General features: G+C 38.5%; 1 protein-coding gene across 8 annotated transcripts in view; it reads right to left on the bottom strand.

Annotated features, from left to right (window-relative positions):
• LOC126921616 (sodium/potassium-transporting ATPase subunit alpha) overlaps window positions 1-21,522 on the bottom strand; it is a 166,439-nt gene that overhangs the window by 49,585 nt on the left and 95,332 nt on the right. Inside the window, exon 1 of one of the 8 annotated variants that reach the window (XM_050733324.1) lies at window positions 20,567-20,731. The exons of 4 other annotated variants lie outside the window; for them this stretch is intronic. In XM_050733324.1, coding sequence (XP_050589281.1) covers window positions 20,567-20,578 — 12 coding nt within the window. In that variant the 5' untranslated portion in view covers window positions 20,579-20,731. Of the gene's footprint in view, window positions 1-19,440; window positions 19,606-20,566; window positions 20,732-21,522 lie in introns of those variants that run through there. 3 more of the 8 variants (XM_050733321.1, XM_050733325.1, XM_050733322.1) reach the window with 3 other exon arrangements.

Below are 21,522 nucleotides of genomic sequence, written 5' to 3'. Positions count from 1 at the left end.
GGATGCTGGCGAGGAACGCATCATCAGCTGATCGCTGGCGGAGACACAGACAGAAAGAGAGGAAGAGAGCAGAGTGTGTGCGGCTGGCCTTGCACGCACCCTCGCGCATTGGTCACGCACAGAGAAGGAGATCCGTGACGTGACGCGTGCGTGGCACAGGGCGCTTCACGAATTGGGTCAAGAGGGAAAGACTGGTCGTTTAACTTGGGCACGATCTGCTTCTGTTTCTCGACGTGAACGCATCGGACCACGCGCATTCTTTCCTCTTGCAGTAGCTCACGATCGATCTTGGCCCCGGAAGTTGAAACACGGTCGTTTTACATTCTGCACCATCGGCATGTACACTTCCGTCATGTAGCGTTTGCCAAAGAGATAATAGAGCATGATGATTTTGCGACTTTGTTATTTGGAAATTTGCTATATGTTGGCAAGAATTTTCGAGGTTAGGTAAAGATACTTGATTTCTACACAAGCTATATGTAGATTTTCGTGTACTGGTAAGGGATGATAAGGAAGATGATTCGATAGTATTTTCGTATGTCTTGAAGAGTATTGTTGAGGTTATGTGAAGATATTCACTTCTACACAAGCGATACATAGATTTCTGCGTATTTGTGAGAGATGATAAGGCAAAATGATCTTAGAATTTTATTTAGTTGGAACTTTTATTCTACGCGACGAAGTGTGCTTTTGAGGTTAGAAGAAGTTTGCTTTCTATAGAAGCGATATGTAGGTTTTCGTGTATTGATCTGGGGTGATAGGGGAAAATGATTCGATAGTTTTTTCAGTTGGAAATGTGGTATGTCTTGAAGAGTATTGTTGAGGTTATGTAAAGGTATTCACTTCTACACAAGCGATACATAGATTTCTGCGTATTTGTGAGAGATGATAGGGCAAAATGATCTTAGAATTTTATTTAGTTGGAACTTTTATTCCACGTGACGAAGCATGATTTTGAGGTTAGATGAAGTTGGCTTTCGATAGAAGTGATATGTAAGTTTCCGTGTATTGATCAGGGGTGATAGGGGAAAATGATTCGATAGTTTTTTCAGTTGGAAATATCGTATGTATTGTTGAGGTTATGTGAGGTATTGGTGTGAGATAATAGTGGAAGATTATTTTAGGATTTCTTTTAGTTGGAAATTTTGTATGTAATGGAGAGTACTTTTGAGGTTAGATGAAGATTGCTTTCTACAGAAGCGATATGTAGGTTTTTATGTATTAATAAGGGATGATAAGGGAAGGTGATTTTGTAGTTTTTTAGTTGGAAATGTTGTATATAATGGTGGCGTGGTGCGACTTATTGATAATGAATTTCTATGCTTTCCAGAGTTTGCCCCAGATTCATCGACGACGTACTAATATATTCGTTGTCCCGAGCTAATGATTGATTGATGTCACGTTCGCGTGTCTTCCGTTGCTTTGCACGTACAGAGCGGTTTTCAACGCATCCAACTGCAATGTTGCAGGCATAATGCGGACAGTGTCGTGAATAATTGATTGACTCGATCACATATTGCTTATTATCGATTATCTGTTCGGTTGACTCGATTACAAGTTACTTAATAAAACATTCTAACCACCTATATCGCTCGGAATTTTATAAGAAAAAATACAATCAGAAAAATTGAAATAATTATTTTCGGATTAGATTGTTGGAATTGTAATAAAGAAAATTATTGGCAGGTTTCAAAATAACAAATCAAGTGCATCAATCAAATATAACGTTGTACTTTTCTTACTTTACTTCAATATCCTATCGTACTATTCCGCTTAATTATTGTTTTTTTTTTTATTTAATATTCTATAAATAGCTCCTTAATAAAATTCTACAAGTAATTCTACCGTTAAGATGTCTACTTTGTTACAGTTAAAAAGAATTTCTCAGCTCGTAACTTTGAAGCCACACTACAACGAACAAATCCCTTAGTTTGCTACTTATCATCGACCAACTACTACCTTACAGTTGAATCATTCTAAACCACTCAAAACCGGACGATTTCACGGCCGAGGAAATATAATTAATCGTCTCATGTTCTCGAACCTAACCACGATCGATTGAGCAGCCATATTTAATCGTTTCGCCGAACCGTAATATCGAGAAATTGCATCAATATTAGCGAAGAACGAACAAAATACGTTAGCCACGGAGGATCCTAACGTCGTTTACCTTGAAGGAATTGGATCGCGTGTCTCGACGCGGGTCTTCTCGCGTGTATGTTCACTCGTCGGTCTTCAGCTTGAAACGATCGACGCGATCAAACATTGGTCACGTGAGGACGATCGTCCGGATTATCAAGATTCCCGACAAATATACCAATCGATCGTCTGACTCGAAAATTTCTTTCCACTTCGTCGAACGCATGTCGGATCATTTATATTTCAACACGTGCCGTGTCCAGAAAAAAGTAAGGTAAGGTTAAGCTAACTTAGAGAACTGAAATAACCAAGGGAAAAACGAATTTACTTTGATATTTTTTTTATATGTTCCTAATTTGTTTAACAGGATCCCAGTTGCACAGAGTTTATTTTGATAATTTTGAGAATTTTCTGAAGATTTTCTACATCATTGATCTTTATCAGAACCGTCGATTTCGATCAGAAATAATAATCTTCTAATTAATCTAATCGTGGAGATTTATTTTCCTCGAGACAAAAGATCTATCTCGACAATCATGAAGAGTTCGACGCTTCTGTTGACGATCTATCGATCGCACCTACGGGTCGAGGTTCCGCGATTAAAATTGGATTTTCGTCTATTCTCGGCCGGCCGTCCCTGAAAGTCTTCGAGACAGTGAATGTATTTATGTTACATCCAGAGTGTGGCCTCTCTAGCGCGCATTTTTCACCAGTCTTTCTCTGACACTGCAATCCCAAGATTACGTGCTCCACATCAAACACTTCCGGACGAGAACACTTGCTTCAAATTAAATACTACTATGCTTTGAAAACAATTTCCCGATTATCTCCAGCAAAATCTTTTCATAGCAATTAGATTTCTCCTACGATTAGCTCTTAGAAGTTGAAGTGTTCTATTTTGGAGACTTCACAAATTTTGCATAAAAGTATAGCGTGGAATAATATTCTGCGTTATATTACGCTATCAAAGTATCATCCACTGATAAGAGATCTTAACGTATAAATTTCAAATCTAACGAGTATACATCGCAGTTAAGAAATTGCCGATCATTTGAAGAACAACAGCAGAGATTATAATTAGAACTTTCTAATTTCTAAAGTTGAACATATTTTTAAAAAGCTGTACTTTCTTCTTTCAATTAAATCTGTATTTATTTAGTTAAACGTATATCTTCCCCAATTAACAAACTTTTACAAACTGCAACACCTCAAATTCTAAAAATCCACTGGCACATCGAATTCTAAAAGAACGTCGAACAAATTTCTACAAAAATTATATTTTCTTCTCCCGATTAAATCGAAATATTTCTTAATCTGAAAAATTGATCAGAATCCATATTCGAAGTTGGTAATTATCAAGGGCGAGACCGAAGAAGAAATAATTCGTCAAATTTCCTCCGCTTCCATCGATGTTTAATTACTCACGGGGATGTAAATTAACGTTCTTGTTTCGCGGCAGACAAGCAACCACGCGACGAGACCGTACCAACCGCAATCAGTACCTAACTAGCCGACTAGGTACGTCGAATTCAATTACGTCGCATACAATTGATTTTCATTACGAAACCAGTTGTATCGATCCCGCGTATTAATTATGCCCACGTTGACGCAACGTGCGCTGCATAAATCGACGAGTAAAATAATCGGCTAAGCCGATCTCCGATTGCGGTGGTACCAAGGAAACTGCGTGAAACTTCATCCTGGTCAATGAACTTCGTTCTATTCGTCTAACCGAATCGCTCCGAGTCGATCTTTATTTTCATGAAAATCTGAATAATAATTCTTTAGGTAAAATTTAAGGTAGCGTTCTATTAGAATTTTTAAAATTCTAAAATTACAATTTCCTTCATAACGAGTAAGAGAACGGCTGATTGATCCAGATTTGTAATTTTCAAAGATATTATAAATATTCGTACAATAAATATATGAGATAATATTTAGAAGTAATCGTTAATATAGTTTTTAATTTAGAATTTTAGATTTGGGATATAATGTAAGATTTACCTAGTTGTTTATAATTTGAAATCCTTGACGAATGAATTTATCGAACAGTCAGATAATTATTGGTTTATCTTCCTGAAAGATAATTATGCCGAACAATTTAGTGGCAATCAGATGTAATTTAAGAGAAGTTTACCTCACTGACTGCGTACGTATCAAATATTAAAAGCGTCAATTGACGAAGAATTTCTAACGGGAAGTCATTAAAGATAGACTTAAAATTTGCTGGAATTTGGCCAAAGGAAAAATGTATACGGTATCGATGAGCGAAAACATGCGGTTCTGAGAAAATAGAATTTTCAGGTTATATGTTTCAATAATCTAACAAATACAGTGTCAGGATAAAATGTTACAGAGAATAGAGTTTTCGAGACAGCAACAGTTTTGGGGAACATCGCGCTTCACGTTGAAATAAATCTTAATTCATTGCCATTAATACGATTTATTTTTATTTTATCAGGAAGAATTACTGATTCAATTATTTCAACTTGGAACCGTCGATAAAAATTATTTCCCTCTTAATTTTTCCAACCTTTTAGAATCTCAAAATTATTTTTATTTGAAAATCGCTTGAAAATTATTCTCTCGTGTATCAAGCAATTATCACTGAAAAATTATTTCAATAGTAACGTTCTCGACCCTCCATTAGCGGCAATTATAATTTCTAATTAAGTCGGCAAGCTGAAGCTTAGTCACCTACAAGATTAATGAATCAATTACCATTTATAAGAATTCATCAGTCGAACGAATGGCTTAAAATGGAAACCTGATGGAATAAAATGGAAGCGAATGGAAACCTAACCCAGTAACATCTTTCAAAAGAACTCTTTCGTTTGTTAATAAAAATAATCAGTGAGCAAGGGAGGAAAAGGGGAGGGGGAAATCGTGATTTTTCGCAGCAGTTTGCACACGTTCAAAAGCGTTATCTTTGGTAGAATGGAATTACGCTCGCGTGACCTATGATAAATTCTTGTATGTGTTAGCAAGTATATCGCAACTTGCCTCAACAACAGCTAAAAATAATTCGTTAATCAATTATCAGAGGTGTGAACGCTTGGCTAAAACGCGACTCAACTTTCATCATAGTATACACGAATCGGCAAATCTTGACGCTCACCTTGACATTCTTCGACTGCTCCGGATGATTTAGATTTCGCGGAAGCCCTACGTTTCTTACGAAATACGCTAACGCGTCCTGATGAATTCGCTTGCTCAGACAAATAGAGAATGGTGACAACAGTTGAAAGCAGATCGATGAGAGACAGTAATATTAATAGGAGATTTCTCTAGTGTTCGAGAAACAATGGAAAATTTGCTTATGGAAATGAAGAATCTTTTATGGCAAAATTGGTGAATCTCGATGATATTTTTAGGATACAGAATAATTGAAATTTGTTCGTTTGGAGAAGCAAAGAATTTTCGATGTTAAATATAGTTAAAATTATTTGACGTTGAATATTTTTGAGGTAGAAAAATTTGTTTTTCTTTTTTTAGACAAATAAATGTTTCGCCGAAAATATAGTTAAAATTTCACGAAGAATACCTTTTAGCGAGTAACTGAAATTTGATTGTTAGCGGAAAATGGGGGCTTTTATAATAGAAACAATTGAAAGCAACAAAAAATAATACTCATAACAATTGGTTTTCCAAAGTGGAGAATAATTAAAACTTCAAAATAGAAACTAACGAAACTTTCTTTTTTAAATAACAAGAGAAGTTTCGTTGATGGCAAATAGTAAAAACTGCCAAATAAGAAACAGTAACGATTTTAAGGTAGATAATGTCGATGGTTTAAAAAATGTTTAAAAATAGCAATGATAACAATCGATTTTTATTAGCAAGGAATAAGAGGAATTCATTTGTCCAATGAAATAATCAACATTTATATCGCGAAACATTAACGTCAATAAATATTTCATCCTATGAAAATGCAAATTTATTCTTAACAACATTTGATCATTCACTTGCAATATTTTCGATTGTGAGAGCACACCGTGTGCAAATTTCGTCAATAGTACGTCAAAGTGACCGGGAGACTTACGCGTAAGGATTAAAAATAGGTCGAAGAGTGTCGAAGAAACATCGACTTTCTTCGATGACGAGACTTTACGTAATTTTCATCTTCTATCATTTTTTTTTTTTTTGCAGTTTACTTGAGAAAAAGAATAAAAAGCTGAATAAACAGAAAAGAGGGAAGAATACTGCAGATATGTACATGGGTGTAAAACACGTAAATGCTGAGTAGAAAGGTGTAAATTGAACTGACGCGGTTCGTCTGACAAACACGTCCCTTATCTACTAACGCGAGGCTGTCTTTTAAAAGCGCTCTTTCAAGCATACGTTCGCCAACCGGCAGACGCTGTACGTGTATAGAAGCAAGACGATGGGTGATACGTCACGAAACAATTTATGTTGTGTTATGTAATAAACAGAGTGTAATAACATTGTCAGCTGTAACGACACCGATAAGTCGAGATACAATTTATTACGCACGATAAGTACGATATGAGACGAAATCACTCGACTTACAACAACGAAATTATTAATTCCGAAACAAATTTGTTTCTTGGAAAATTCACGAGAATTTTTCGAAACTTTAATTTAACAAATTATTACTACGTAATATAACTAGCGGTAAGATTGATACGATATATTTTATTATAATAATAAACGTGACAGAACAAAATTATTAATTGCTGCAATATAGAATTGTTAATAATGTACAGATTTATATTACTTGTATCTAACAGCTATATATAAAGATACATATGACATTGTTAATTGCAGTAATATAGGCATCTGAAAAATTGAACGCAAAAGAGATTAGCAATGACAGGAGTATAAAATCGATGAAAAATTCCTTCGAAACAGAGGATCCAGAAAACAGTCGAAGCACTAGTGAACGTTTCCGATTTCCTAGCTCCATTCGCGATGTCCAATTAGATCGGTGCTAGATACACAGAGCTTTAACCTCGAGTTGGCCAATTAAAACGATCGAACGAATTAGTCCAATGGACCTTAACCTCGAAATTGTCATGTGCAAGTGCAGAACGATTATTGTCAACGCAAATAAAGATACACATCTGCCCGTGAACTCTTCCTAGAAACCATTTACTACGAGATCCACGAACCTTTCGTCATTAACCTTGTATCTTCTAGCCTGGACAAAGTTCGACAACATTTCTACATCCATTATTCAATAAATAATAACAATAAATATAATCGAATAAATAAATCTAGCATGTATTTTGCAAGAACAATTACTCGCAATCATATTGACTTATTTTTCATTGATCGCCGTTTTCAATGGATTAAATGTAGAAATGTAGCGAGTAGCGATTTGCATAACGCGTAACCAGCGTGTAAATCGTGGAAAAGAAAATATTATGAGAGCGATCAGCGGCTAGGGAAGTCCTCGTGTGTAGTGGCAGTGCCGTAGCTAGTTCACGGCCTTCCCTTGGTCCCCTCGAACGATGAAAGGGGCTAGTCGAGCAATTGCATAATAAATCGATACACAAAAGGGTCCGCTAGCCGGATAAAGCGAAACGTTCAACGAATCAACGGCTAACGTCCTCGCTGGGTCTCGGCTACTTGCACGTATTAACGCGATCCATTGGCTGGCCGAATTACCTCGAATAGCTTTCTTCGTGTTCGTAAGCTGGCGTATACCTGGACAAATTTTTCATCGAAAATGAAATGAAATTTGGTATAATTGTTCGAATATAATAAGAAAATTTGCCCGATCATTCAGTTTAGTGAACTATAAAATGTTTTGTGGTGTGTGTATGTGTGTGTATTTTGTGATATGTATTAATAGAAGAAGATAGAATAGTTTTATACGAATTAATATGAAAGAATATTTGGAATATGTCAATAATAAGCTTTTGAAGAATTTTTGATAACAATTGAAATGGAAGATTTTGAACAAGGAGATGGAGAAAGTAGGCGTTGCAAAATTTTAGTGTTTCACCGAACGTTTAAATTCGTCGAGAACTTCAAACAAATGCACGAACAAGTTCAACAGAAAAATGCGTTAACGTGCTATTGGTTATATCCGGCTGTCTAAACGGCTGTAAAATTAAATTTATGTTTAAAAAACAATCTCGTTACGTGGTCCAAAAAAGGTACGCAGTATCCGTAAATCAAAATGCTACTATGATATAACGATTCCCGGTGTGAAATCGTATTTATCGCGATAACTGTATTTAGAAATAGATTGCAATAACGGCAGATTACACGAATCCTTCATATTTGAATCACATTTAATAGAATATCGATTTTATAGCATACCATGTATCGTCATATTTTCTCTACGATATTAAATTCGAACTACACCATTATTACGTATAGAACGAAATTTAGTATTTAATATGAAATATAAAATGAGAAATATTTGCAAAAAATCATTTATGAGCAGTCTAGTCAATTTTAGTCCGGAGATCGTATTAAAAATTGGTAGCGTAGTAAAAAGGAAGTTTGCTTATTTTTCAGCCATAAAAACCGTATGTTTGCCGTGAAAAGACTTAATATCCTCTGTGCGCTCAAAAATCTGTAAATATTTCTCCATGAAACGCTTTCGTCTACCCAGTTTTTATTTTTCTATCTTTTTTCCTATTTTTCGTGATTTACGATTCAATGGTTATTTGTTTGAATGTTATGAAAAATCTAAAAACAACGTTCAGTTTATAATTATTCGCAAAGTAGGTGAAAATGAACGAAAGCGCGTGGTATGGCGAAAAACTTTAAGAATGTTAAGCGAACCGAGACTGATGAAAGAACAGAGTACATATTTTATTCTTCTTCATCATTGATCTGGTTGGCAGAACGTCGGAAGAGCGCGACGTGAAAAGGGCAATCCCTTTGCGGGCCAACGACCGTCGCCGACTTACTTCGTTAAGGGGAAACATTGGTTTAACCGAAGACCTACAAACGTTCTAAGCAGAAGTCTTTGAAGAGGTCATTACAGCATTCGGATTTCCACGGGATTTCCAGCCCGTTTTCTTTTCTTACAGCAGGAACAAATGCTCTCAGCTCGAGAAATTCCGTCTGATTGAAAGAGCTGCAGCTTCTGTTTCAATGAAATTATCGAACGGATCATGTTCTAAGAGGAATTCTATAATTTTTCATCGGAGCTCCGATTCACAGAAGCGATTAAAGGTAGAATGTTTTCTTCGCTTTTTAGTTTTTAATCGAACTTTGAATTTTACAGTGAGAATTTGTTGTTGCCTTTATTTATGTTTATACTGAATTTATCATTCGATGAATCATCAGCATCGTTAAAAATTATTTCTATTGACCTGTTAATTGAGTTAATTTCTATTTAGAATAACAGAGAAGTGGAAGAATTTTGAGAAACTTAAGTTGACATATGTGAAAAATTATATGTCAAGTTCGCTAAATTCCCCATATATCTAACGTTATAAAATTGTTGCTTTAATTTATTTACTAAATTTAAATTATTAACTTCCATCACTCATTCCAACATCATCGCTTGTCGAATCAGGATTCACCATTTTTCACATAACTCGCGCCCAAAAATTTGTTTAATTTTCTCCATTCTCATGGAGAACACAATTAACAGCTTAATACGATATAACATTTAAAAACAAAAATATGTAAGAATACCTTCTCAATACACTCGTCTACTTATATATATATATATATCACACAATAAATCATACAACAAAATTTACAAAATTTAAGATTGTTATATCGAATAAATCGCTTAATTGTCTCCTTAATACACCAAGCAAATTTTTCATCAAAATCTATTCTACATTTTGCAGCGATATAAAGAAAAAGAAAAAAGTAGGAAGTTAGGAAATAAAGTATCAAATAAAGTAAGCATCGAAGCATGCCAATTCTCATTCACTCCAGCTAGATCAGGGACTACAATCTAAGGGGATCAACACTACGATCGTTGATCGATCAGTGGCTCGAGTAATCACGTAACAAGAAGCGGATCGCTATAAATACGTTTCTAAGACGTGCTCTGGACGCCGGAATAATTATCATAGGCACGTCGTTATTCAATTTCTCGTGCGGGGCGATCAAACGTCATGCAATAATTGAGCTTGGTTAAGAAGGAAAACGATCGCCGGAGTGAGGTTAGCAGTCGGGGCCGATCGATACTTGTCTTCCAAGGAAAACATCGAACCGTCTGGAGAAACGCGGCCTTTCGCTACGGAAATGGAAATCGGTCTCTCCTGTTCATGCAGCATAAACGATTCGTGCAACTTGCTTCGAAAAATCGAAAGCGACGAGGTGGAGGAATCGCAGCCATCGAAATCGACGAATCGGACGAATTACAGACGACGTCCTCGAAGTCGAGATCAGTCGACTCTAGTGAAAATTGCGCGGAAGAAACTTCAAAGCCTATTTTTGGATTCTATAAGATTCTAGCGTTCGTTTGATCTCGGTTCGAAAATTTGGGAAATTGGTGGGACTGCAACTTCTTAGAACACGAAATCGATTGATTCGCGTGAACATGCGTACAAGAGACTAGTGAGGTCGTCCTGGATTTGTCTGTATCCTCCTTTTCAGTTTCGCTTCTGATGAATCGAAATAAACTGAAGGAAATGCAACTAAGAAATGGAACAGAATAGTCTTCGATGATTGTGGTTGATTGGTTCAAGATTTAATTTTTTATTTGGTTCTTGCTTTCACGAACTGCGATTCGACGACGTGCAGTCCACGTTCTCGTAATCGAGATTAATGGGCTCGAATGAAAATCCACGGAAGACTATTCTTGGCTTCGTCTCGACTTTATTGCTCTCTTTGCTTTCCATTTCGGAAGCTCGAAGTCGAGAAATTAAAGGAACTGTGTACAGCCGAAGTCCTTGAGATCGAAGACGATCGGTACGGTTGAAAACGAATAAGAATAAAGGAAAAAGTAACTTCGAAGATTATCTTTCACTTTCTTCCGATTTTATACGCGTTTCTCTTTTTGGTCTCGTTAAACGGGCGAAATGTGCCTCGAGGGTGCCGCTACTTTTGTTGAAAGCACGTTTGAGAATTCGATTGGGGGAGAAATCATTTTGCCCGATTGCATATCGAATTTGTGGGAGTTGGAGATAAATCAGAACTGCGGCATTAGGGTGTTATTGAGCAAGATAATAGCACAGGAATCTAGGACATGTTTGTACAGATGGAAATTGACGATTGCCAGGGAATTGGAAGGTCGCATTAACGCAGAGAAACCTTACGTTGGCCATGTGAAATGAACGCGAGACGAAAGGAATGTTAAGACCTAATCCTCGTCTCGTGGAACTTGGAGTAGCTCGTGATAATTGTGAAGATACGACGCCTCGGCCTCTTCGATATTCAACCACCGGGTATCTTAAATTCGCACAGGATAATCTTCAAGCGATAAACAACGAACTTATAAAAACTCGAGTACTGAGAAATCAAACTGAAACAAAGTAACGAGCAAAATTCGTATTTTAAAACTCTAAAAGCATGGGAAACTGATTTTTCGTCAAAATAAAAGGCTACTGGATCATAAAGAATTCAAAGATTACAGTAGAATTTACGAAATAATTATTTGTTACTTATTAATAAGTAAAGTGTACTTTGGACTCGACATCTTCTCGAAGACATAACCTAAAATCGCTAAATAATTTCAACGATTAAGATTCTCATTACGCATTTCATTAAGATTTTCATCGAAGACGAGAAGAAGAGATGTTGCAGAATAAAAGATGTTGCAGCTAACGAAATCTCTGTACAAAATTAAACTCTGATAGGTTAGGTTATGTATCTACGTATTGGTACTCTCCCAATGATCCTCTAAAATCGAATTCCGATAGGTTAGGTCATGCGTCTATACACTTTTCCATAGATCCTGCCAATTATGATAGTTAACAAATAACCCGTTTCTAATGTCTTAATTTCCTTAATTTTCGCGAAGCGACCTAGATGCTAACCTAAATTCATCGTCAATCGATACTTTCGTATCAGTTGCACTGCTGAAGGAATCGATGCACCGATTTCGTCGATACGAAAAGCAGCAACAAAGTTTCACGTAGCATGTGAACGACGTGGATCGATAACATGGCTGGTATAATATTTTTGTCGAGCTGGGAAAATTATTCGCTTACTCGGAGGAACCCTCGTCCAAGTCGAAGGATCAACCCCTTCGTAACGCGAAGGAGATCACAAAGAGGGCGACCATCGCAGCTGGTCACGTTTCCACTGCGGTAAAAGTGTTCTTTCAAAGAGAAAAGTCGTGTCGGAAATAAAAATCCTTTAAATACACTGATCGGCGGCGAAGGCTTGTTGCTTACACTAACAATAAGCGAAAGAAGGCGAAGGCCAACCTTGGAGGAAGCTGCAACGTTCTCCTTCCCTTGCGCGAACTATTTATCTGGTTAGATACATTTTACTGCCTACTTCTTTGTCTACTACTTTTAATCATTTTGCTGCAGATTATTATGTCGTTTCACAAGTTTCGTTGTGTTTTAATTATTGATCCTTCAATCAGTATCGTTTCATAATTGTCAAAGAGTCATGTCGTTTTCCACTTGTTAGAATACTTGATTAATACTAAAAGTGCATTTTTGTAGGAAATTTAAGCGTACAAAAACGTACAAGATGTCCAGAGTCCGAATAGTACAATTATATTATACTTGATTTTTCTGTTAAAATATTAATAGCTTGGACTATAACTGTCCCATAACTTTTCGAATCACTATTGCAAAATATTTGCTATTTCTCTTGGAAACTTTAAGCTACGTTGTAGCGCTTATACAAAACAAATCTGCTCGCTTGTTTTAACGAGAATAAGCAACGTATCTCTGCTCGCTGACGCAAACGTGGATCGCAATAAATCTTCGCGTGGACTCTTCGAACGAAAATTAGAACGTCACGAAATGTCATCCAACTTCGATGCCCTAAGACAGTAAGAAAACACGACACGGAAAGATTCCCACGAAGATTCCAATTGGAAAATGTCACCTGAAAGCACCACGCGACAGGACGACGGAGAAAAATATATAGATAAGATATTGAGTAGTGAAAATAGCAAAGAAACGTCGTCTCCTAAGAGGCTCTCCCGATGTTAGAGAAACTTCACTTCTTTCAATGTCGAGAGAAACGACAAAAAGCATAAAGTCGTTGGGGCAGGAACGTATGCAAATGAAAAGGGTGAGAGGGCAAGGGATTTGCATTGGTCGACGAAGGGTAGAGAACGCGTCGTGGTAAAATTTGCCGACGTTATCATGTACGAATCGAAATGTCAGAGGAATTATAAATAGGTTAGGATCGATAGGGAGCCCAGAAGGCGAGCCTGGGCGCCATCTAGTCTGCGGCCTTTCCACCTACAACCACCTCTGCTGCCCCTGTGTCTTTGCAACCTACTGCTTAATGGACGTCCGATGCTTCCTCTCGCAGCTTTTCAACCGACTTCTTTCGACGCATTAAAGATCGAACGACCTCGAACTTTATCAAACATCGAAGGATGCTTCGAGGATTTAAGGAAATCTGTTTGGGTAAAACACGACCTGACAAGGGAAAATGTCGAAGCGGAAATCTCGAAGGGCGGAATTAATTCCTGCTTTTAGAGGATTCTTTTAATCAAATACAACTGATCGTAAGGAAGTAGAGTCATTTTTTTCAGAATTTGGACAACTGTCTTGATTTTCGAGTATTCGCGTAGTTTGTGAATTTGTTGAGGAAAATTTTAAAAAAAATTGAGAAATGCGCGAAGCAGCTACTCTTCTCTTTCGGAATTACGATAATTATTTAGAACTCCTAACTTCTTCGATAACCAACCAAACTAATTTAAAACTTTTCCCAAAGCCATCGTATCTTTAAAAAAAACATTCGAATAACTACTAACTAATCAAAGAAATTTTGTAAAGTAACTTCTCTTGTTTTCCAGAGATCCAATTATTTCTGATCTCTCTGACACTCAGACCACCTCTAATTAAAGATTTTGCGAAAGTAATCACACCACCCTCGAAAACTATTCCAACCACCACTAACTAAACACACTAAGAAAGAAAATGAAAAAAAAAAGAAAAATTGTTTCTCATATTAGGAGCTCCATAAAAATAATTGCTCCTCCATAGATCCAACGATATCCTCGAGTTCTTCGGAAGAAATTGGAAAGACACAATGTCACTAACTCGCCTTTCTTCTCAACGAAAAACACTTCGTGGTCGTTTCTAGACTTCGTTTTCTCGGCCACTCGGCACGTTTTCTACGAGATACGGGGCAATCCAAGGCAATACGGGGCGGCGGAGACCGGAAGGAAGCCTGGACGTTCCCCGGAGGCGGGCTCCGCCTCAAGAACCCGTTCAGGCTGCAGCATCTAGCGTGAGCTCGTTAGAAACACTTCTGACGGAAATGAGCGTTTTGCGGGCCGAAGCGAGCTGAACGAGAAACGTTAAGTGGCGTGTGATGCACGGCCAGGAGCTTAATTTTACGCTCGTGACGCGAAACATCACGTCTAATGGTTGACAACGTCTCTTTTATCGAACGAAGTTACAATAGCAAACAAAAGAAAGTCTAAATATAAGTGGTACGAAAAGTGCTATCATTTTGTAAAATAGAATAATTGTACTTGATAAAAGTAGTGAATAAATATAATATATATCTTTTAAAACAGACGACTGTCAACAGAATAGTGAAAAATATCTGATACGAAAGTCAGTAACACGCGCATATACACAAATGGATTAGTCAGCAACTTCAAACTTCCTTTTGTCCACTGCTGTGTATGTTCGCTGGTTGCAATTTAAAAGTAATTCTGCTCGTTGGTTAACCGCATCTATTTCGGTTGCTTTGCTTCGCGCAATATTCCTGGATTTGTGTTTTGATTGAAAGACGATCGATGGAGAATGGCTGGATACAGCTTGTAGCTGATTGAAATGGAAGATTGTATTATTATAGGTTAGGTGGAGACGTTGCTGGATGAATAGAAATCGATAAGGTTTGGAATGGAAGAGATTTCGGAATAGTTGTGACGTACTTCCTTCATGTTATTCTCATCAGAGGTACCATGGATTTTTGGGGAAAAAGATTTCAGCTAAACTAGGTTAATGGGTTTTATCTAAGAGAGGGAAACTTGACTGATGGATGGGAATTGATAAAAAAGTTTAAAGCAGATCTTGGAAATTGGAAGATCTGGTGGAAAATTTGCCTAATTCTTGATGTTATTTTCCTTGAAGATTCTATGCATTACCGTTGAAGGAGATTAGATTAGGTGGGGCATAAGTTTTTGTGTAAGTCAGGAGATGTCGCCAGATGAATGCAAACTAATGGAGGAAACCTAAAGTAGATCAAATTTTGCAGTAGTTACAATGTCTCCGCGTAATTTTTGATGCTATTCAAGTTACAAGATCCTTAAATTCTTTTGAAAAAATTTAGGTTAGGTTAGCCTTATTTCATTCTGAAAGAAATTTAGAGTAGAAAGGTTTTTGGATCGATTACGAGTCATAATTTTTTACGTTATTCCGGTTACAGGTTCCATGCATTCTTATTGAAAAGGATTTAGGTGGTAAAGAGTTACGGTTTGAACGTAGAGGGCTTTTGCGCAAGGGGCTTTGTTGCAATTTAGGTTAGGTTCCATGGATTCCTGTTGAAAGAGGTTTAGTGTTATTCAAACTAGAGATTTCTGTGTAAAGGTAGCTTGACGTTATTTAGTTTAGAGTTTCCATTCAGAAAACTCAGTTAAACAAGATTTGGTGTTGCCAATTCGTTTAAAGTCTTCACAATTTTTATGAATGCCTTTCCAAAAAGATTTAAGGTTATTTAAATCTGAATCGCCAGTGAATTTCCATTAAATGGGAACTCTACATCACTTATAACATTATCAAAATCTAGATCGGTATCAACAATCGGAAACAAAGATATCACAAGTTCGAATTTCGATAAGAACAAGTAGCTTCTTCTCGTTTTACTCTTGGACGTAACGCAAGATTATTTAAAAAATTCGAGATTTGAATAGAAAGCAAATGGATACAAAAAAGGATAATATTTTAAAAGCTCAGGAGGTTAGGGATATTCGTAATAGATCGCGAAACTGAAGATTCTAAATCGATTGAAAACGATCAATGGAACGAAAGAGACGAACATAATTGCTTCAAAATCTCGTCAATGATTGACCTATTTTGTAATTTAGAACCGCAGTAGGAAAAAATTGAAGATTCTAAACCGATCAAAAGTTATCGATTAAGCAAAGCAATATCGTGATCATCTTGAAACTTCATTGATGATTGACAACAGGAGTGATCGATGGAAAAGGCTATGCGCACGACGATCGTCCTTCGAGTTTGATCGACGATCGACGTTGCATGATCACAGAAGTTGACAAAAATCGGGCGCGAAGCTCGCAATGATTTCATTCTTTGCGTTTATTGTATCGCGCAATCGATCCGTGGATAACCGGACCAAGCGAGTGTTGAATGAACATGAACGTCATCGACGCGTTATGTAACTGACCTGAGCAGTTCGCAAAGGGCGCAAGTCCCTTCCTGTGGCCGAAGGTCATAGGTCGAAATCGGTGTAGAGTATTCCGCCGATCTGACCTGCCTAACCTTTGCAATTTGCTTTTCACAAAAATCCACTTCAAGAAAATTAGCTTTTACATCAAACAACATTATCGAACATCGGATTTCAGCTATAAAATTCGAACAACTCTTAAAACAAAAATTAGAACGAGAATGTCAAGGGAGAAAATAGACGACGAAAAAAAAAAAAATATAAGAGGAAAATGGTGATAATCTATAGCGATTGGAAAACTGTGGCAAGTTTATGCATGTACGTGAAACCGAAGTACAGAAACGAACAATACGCAAGAATATACAAAATAGCAGTGTTTCTGTTAATATTTGACGTCTTGAATTGTACTTCTTGCATTTTATTTATAAGAATATGAATTTGTATAAAGATTCGCGGTCTAGCGATTGAAAGTTTTCGAAAAGAATAGCTAACGAAGGAGAGGAGAAAAACATCACGCGAGAGAATAGCGAACAAATCGTGACGGGGTAATCGACTGGCGGAAGTCGTTCGAAGGAATTTCAATGAATGAAAAACGCCGGTAAGGGCCTGTTAAAAGGATCGACCTTTTCAATTGACGGCTGCGTCCTTGGGCCAGCAGTAGCACCAGCCCCGATCAAGAGCTCGCGTGCGAACGCGCCTATCAAACTCTTCGTGCACCTCGTAAAAGACATTCTCTTATATTAATGGAGAAACGAATGAAAAATCTTCATTGCAATATAAAAATCCAAGAATTCTATATCTCAAAACATATAACAATAAACACTTAGTTATATATTATTATATTCCTCAAACAACAAAGCTTCTCATCACATTCGCTTCGTATATCTCGCAAACGACACCTTCCTATATAAATGACAAAAACGCGAAAACTTAAATAAATCTCAATTTATATAACAACATTTAACTATATAACAAAATTCCTCGCCAAGTTCACTTTAGACGTGTTGTAAAAGATATTTCCTCAGGTGAATGGGAAACGAACGAGAAATCCTCATTTAAATATACCAAACCTGCCTATGCAAATACAGCAAAAATGTAAAGGAGCAATAAACCCAATAAACGCCAGGAACTTCACTTAACTGGGGAAATTCCACGCGAAATTCCAAAGCATCAACGAGACAATGGAGGCTGCAACTCGTTCGAATTCCATCGGGCTATCGATCGATGCACGCCGGACAGCTTCTTGCAACAGACAGATCCAGGCAACCGAATTTCAAATGTGTCAAAGGAGCCAGAAAATCTCGATACGCACATCGGCAGACTTCGCTTAGCTACGTAACAAAGTGCAGTTAATCGACGAGACAATGGAGGCTGCAACTAGTTCAAATTCCAGCGAACGATCGATCGATTCACCGAACAAGTTGGCCACGTCATCCGACAGACAGATCTAGGCAACCCAATTTCCCAGCCAGAATACCTTCCCTAAACACGTTCGATCGTTGGAAAATCGAAGAACGTTCGCGTTCACGCGGAGATCGTTACGACAACGTGAAAGAGTGGGTTGGAGAGAAGAAAAGGAAGGGTAGCTTGCAATCGAGGGCGTGTCGCGAATCTGCGGCCAGGTTAGGTATCTGTTATTTCCACGTTTCAATCGGCGTTATCTGCTGCACGGCGATTTTCACGACACGAAAAAAGACGAAAGATAGCCGTTTGGTGGCAAGCTGGACAGATAGATTTGTTAGAACGTTTAGAAAGGATCGTTAAGATGATTAAGAAGATTAGATGCAAGGTAGTCTGGAAGGTGAGTTATAATTCATCGTTATCAAGAGTTCCGATTTATCCTTGCTTGCGGAGAGCTTGCGCAGGTTAGCGAAAGGTGAGCTTTAATAGCTCGCTAAAAATACCAATCTCCATGCGGACGTTATTTTCTGCTGGAACGTGCAACGATCGATCGAATTAAGGTAGTTGAAAATGCAAGATGAATCCCTCGTCGTCTGTCTATCTTCTATTACAAATATAAAACCATAATCTGTTATAATAGAATAGTTAATAAGCGGAGGTAGATAGAATAGCGAATTATGAAGTTTCATAGATTTTCCGTTGGACGATCCTATGTTTCGTGTCACGAGGAACAGAGACTGGGGCGAGAACGAGAATGGGAAACTGTGTCGACCACACGTTACATGGAAGGACGTTTCATGTTCAACCGACACGATCATAGGGAATTTATAGAATTAGAATACCATAATTGTATCGATAGAATTGAATTTGCTGTCCAGAGTAAGACGCTGTTGAGATTTCGAGGATTTTCATTGAGGATTTTCGCAAGAAAAACACGAAGACCGTGTTGGAAAGTCCGCAGCTGGTCGGTGGCGCGTGCGCACCGCGGCGCAACACCCTCACCGACACCCTTCGAGAACTAGAACCAACCCCACCTCCGGTGGAAGCACGGACGGGCTTTCTAGCTTTCTTTCTCGGTCGCCCCGCACTCTCGACGACGCCTAAAAAGTACTCGGGCCGCACAATTGGGTCAGGGAACCACGCGTACAATCCGCGATCGAAGCACTGCCAGCAAAGTCCACTGTCTTATTCTTCTAGCAATTCACATTCCTCCAACTGTATTTCTCATTCCGAGAGCCACAGACGAAAAATGTCGTATAACTTCGACAACGAAAGATTTTATGAAATAAAATGCGACGCTACTTGGGACTAGATTAAATTGAGAATAGATTAAAAAAGAAATGGAAATAGAATAGTAGAAAAAAAAAAGAAAAGATCTACGGCGATATATAAGAAGGAGATTGGAAACGGTTAAATGAGGGCAAAGGGTGGTTTCTCCAGAAAATACCACTTTACCATCTTGCTCCTTCTGCAGTGGACTGGTCGAAGACGAAGAAGAAGAAGAAGAAGGAGAAAGAAATAGACAGAGGGAGGGACAGCCTTTCCGACTCGAGGATACTTCCTCGCTTTCCTGGAAACGACGACACTGACGGAACGGATCACTGGGAAGAACTGCTTCGCGCTGATTCCGCGAGAGTTCGACGTGCAAAGAAAGTAAGACAGAGAGACAGACAGAGAGAGAGATGGAGAGAGAGATAGAGAGAGGAGAGAGAGAGAGAGAGAGCGCTGAGAGCACAACCCTTCCTTGTCTCCGTACGCCTTTCTCTCTCTCTCTCTCTCTCCCACTCTCCTCCTCCCACCCCCTCGATCGAAGCTCCTCTTTAGCAGTGGTTACACCACAGACTCGCCTCTCTTTCTCTTTCTCTCTCTCTCTCTTTTACACCGTCTCTCTTTCTCTCTCTCTATCGCGCCCTCTTTCTGTTCCTTCTTCCTGGCCCTTTCTTCTGTTTCTGTCTGATTTCCCAAAACCTGTTCGTTTGACAGCCTGTGAAGTCACTACACAATGAAAAAGAGATTGTCACGAAGAGGAGTGGAATTAAGAATGCGAAAGAATGCGACAGAGCGGATGTCCACAAGAGATATCGAGAGGAATTCCTAAAAACAGACAAACAGACGTGTGACACGCACCGTTATTATTTCCATCACGTCCTGTCGTCCGCGACGGAGAGACCGATTCTCTAACAAGCGTTCTTCCGACCTCTAAAACCCATTCACGCTAGCCACTCATACTCTATGCCTCTCGCTCTTTCCTTCATACTTTATCTCGCTCTAAATCTCGCTCGTTCTTACCGTTTCGATCTTTCTCTAGCTATCTACCTTTCTCTCTCATGCACGCATTCTACGAACGCACATATATCACACGTATACGTAACGCGCACACAGAGAAAGCCACAAGCACACACACACGCATACACGCGTACACTATTGGCGTATCTGGCTAACTGTCAAAGAGGGACAGAGATAGAGATAGAACTCGACAAAGCAGGATAAAGCTTGTGACACGCTCTGGCTACAAAGCGAAGATTTTCGTTGGTTCAGAGAACTCGAAGAGATGGACTTGTGCGTCTAAGCAATCACAAACCTTGTCACCCATGGCTGCGGCGAGCGGTGTTCGATGAGATAGAAGGTTAACAGCGCGGCTTCGAGTGGACCAGAGACTGACTGGCGTTTCGAGTCGTCGAGGACCGCCGGCATCATCGACCCGTCCTCTCCCACCAAAGCTCACGGTTCCCCCACCAACGGCCGACCGTCCCTCACCCGACCAACCCGCTCCGCACAGACACCGTAGTCATCCCCACCACTGCGTCGCTCTCGATTCACCCCCATTCCTGTGCCGCGCACCTCCAGCGCCACCACCCAAAGCGTCGCCAAGACCTCGTATAGGGAACCTACAGCCTAGCCACTATACCTCACTACACTTCTTTCCAATCGTTCCTGTATCTTCAAGTATCAGTTATAATAGTAGATTTGATCAAAACTATTGGAATTATGTATCGAATACATAGATTCTCTTAGTTGCGAGATTTCGTTACTAGCCTGTCCCTTTGTTACCAGTTAAGACATCGTACAAGGGCGTCTAGGCGATTGCCATCAAGGTATCACGCTTGTTTCCACAAATTCCTACATCTACAAAATAACAGTTTTAGTACGTAGATTTGTGCTAACGATGATCAGAATCGAAAGTTAGAATTCTCAGATTATTTAATTATAGAGTTCTTATAGAGTATTATTTAATTATAGAGTAGCAGTCAAAAGCCTGTGCCAAGGCTTGCATCTAGGAGCAATTATCAGGAAATCTCGTAAATAATTAAATTCACGCTTGCACATTCTATTTATCCCGATTGTTATATGACACGCAGTAAGCGTTTTTACGGAGCAGATAACACATCGATTCGATTCTGATGCAATCCCTATATCCTTACGACTCCGCCTATGCATTACAGATTATGCTATCGACCATGAGCTTAAGGTTCATATATTACGTATTTTTGGCCGCAAAAATTCCAGCATATTTAAAGCGGTCGAAAATCCTGTCGG

Source organism: Bombus affinis, chromosome 11 (genome assembly GCF_024516045.1).
Source record: "Bombus affinis isolate iyBomAffi1 chromosome 11, iyBomAffi1.2, whole genome shotgun sequence".
In the NCBI taxonomy this organism is placed as follows: Eukaryota; Metazoa; Arthropoda; class Insecta; order Hymenoptera; family Apidae; genus Bombus; species Bombus affinis.
This window is presented reverse-complemented; position numbering and strand designations above follow the sequence as displayed.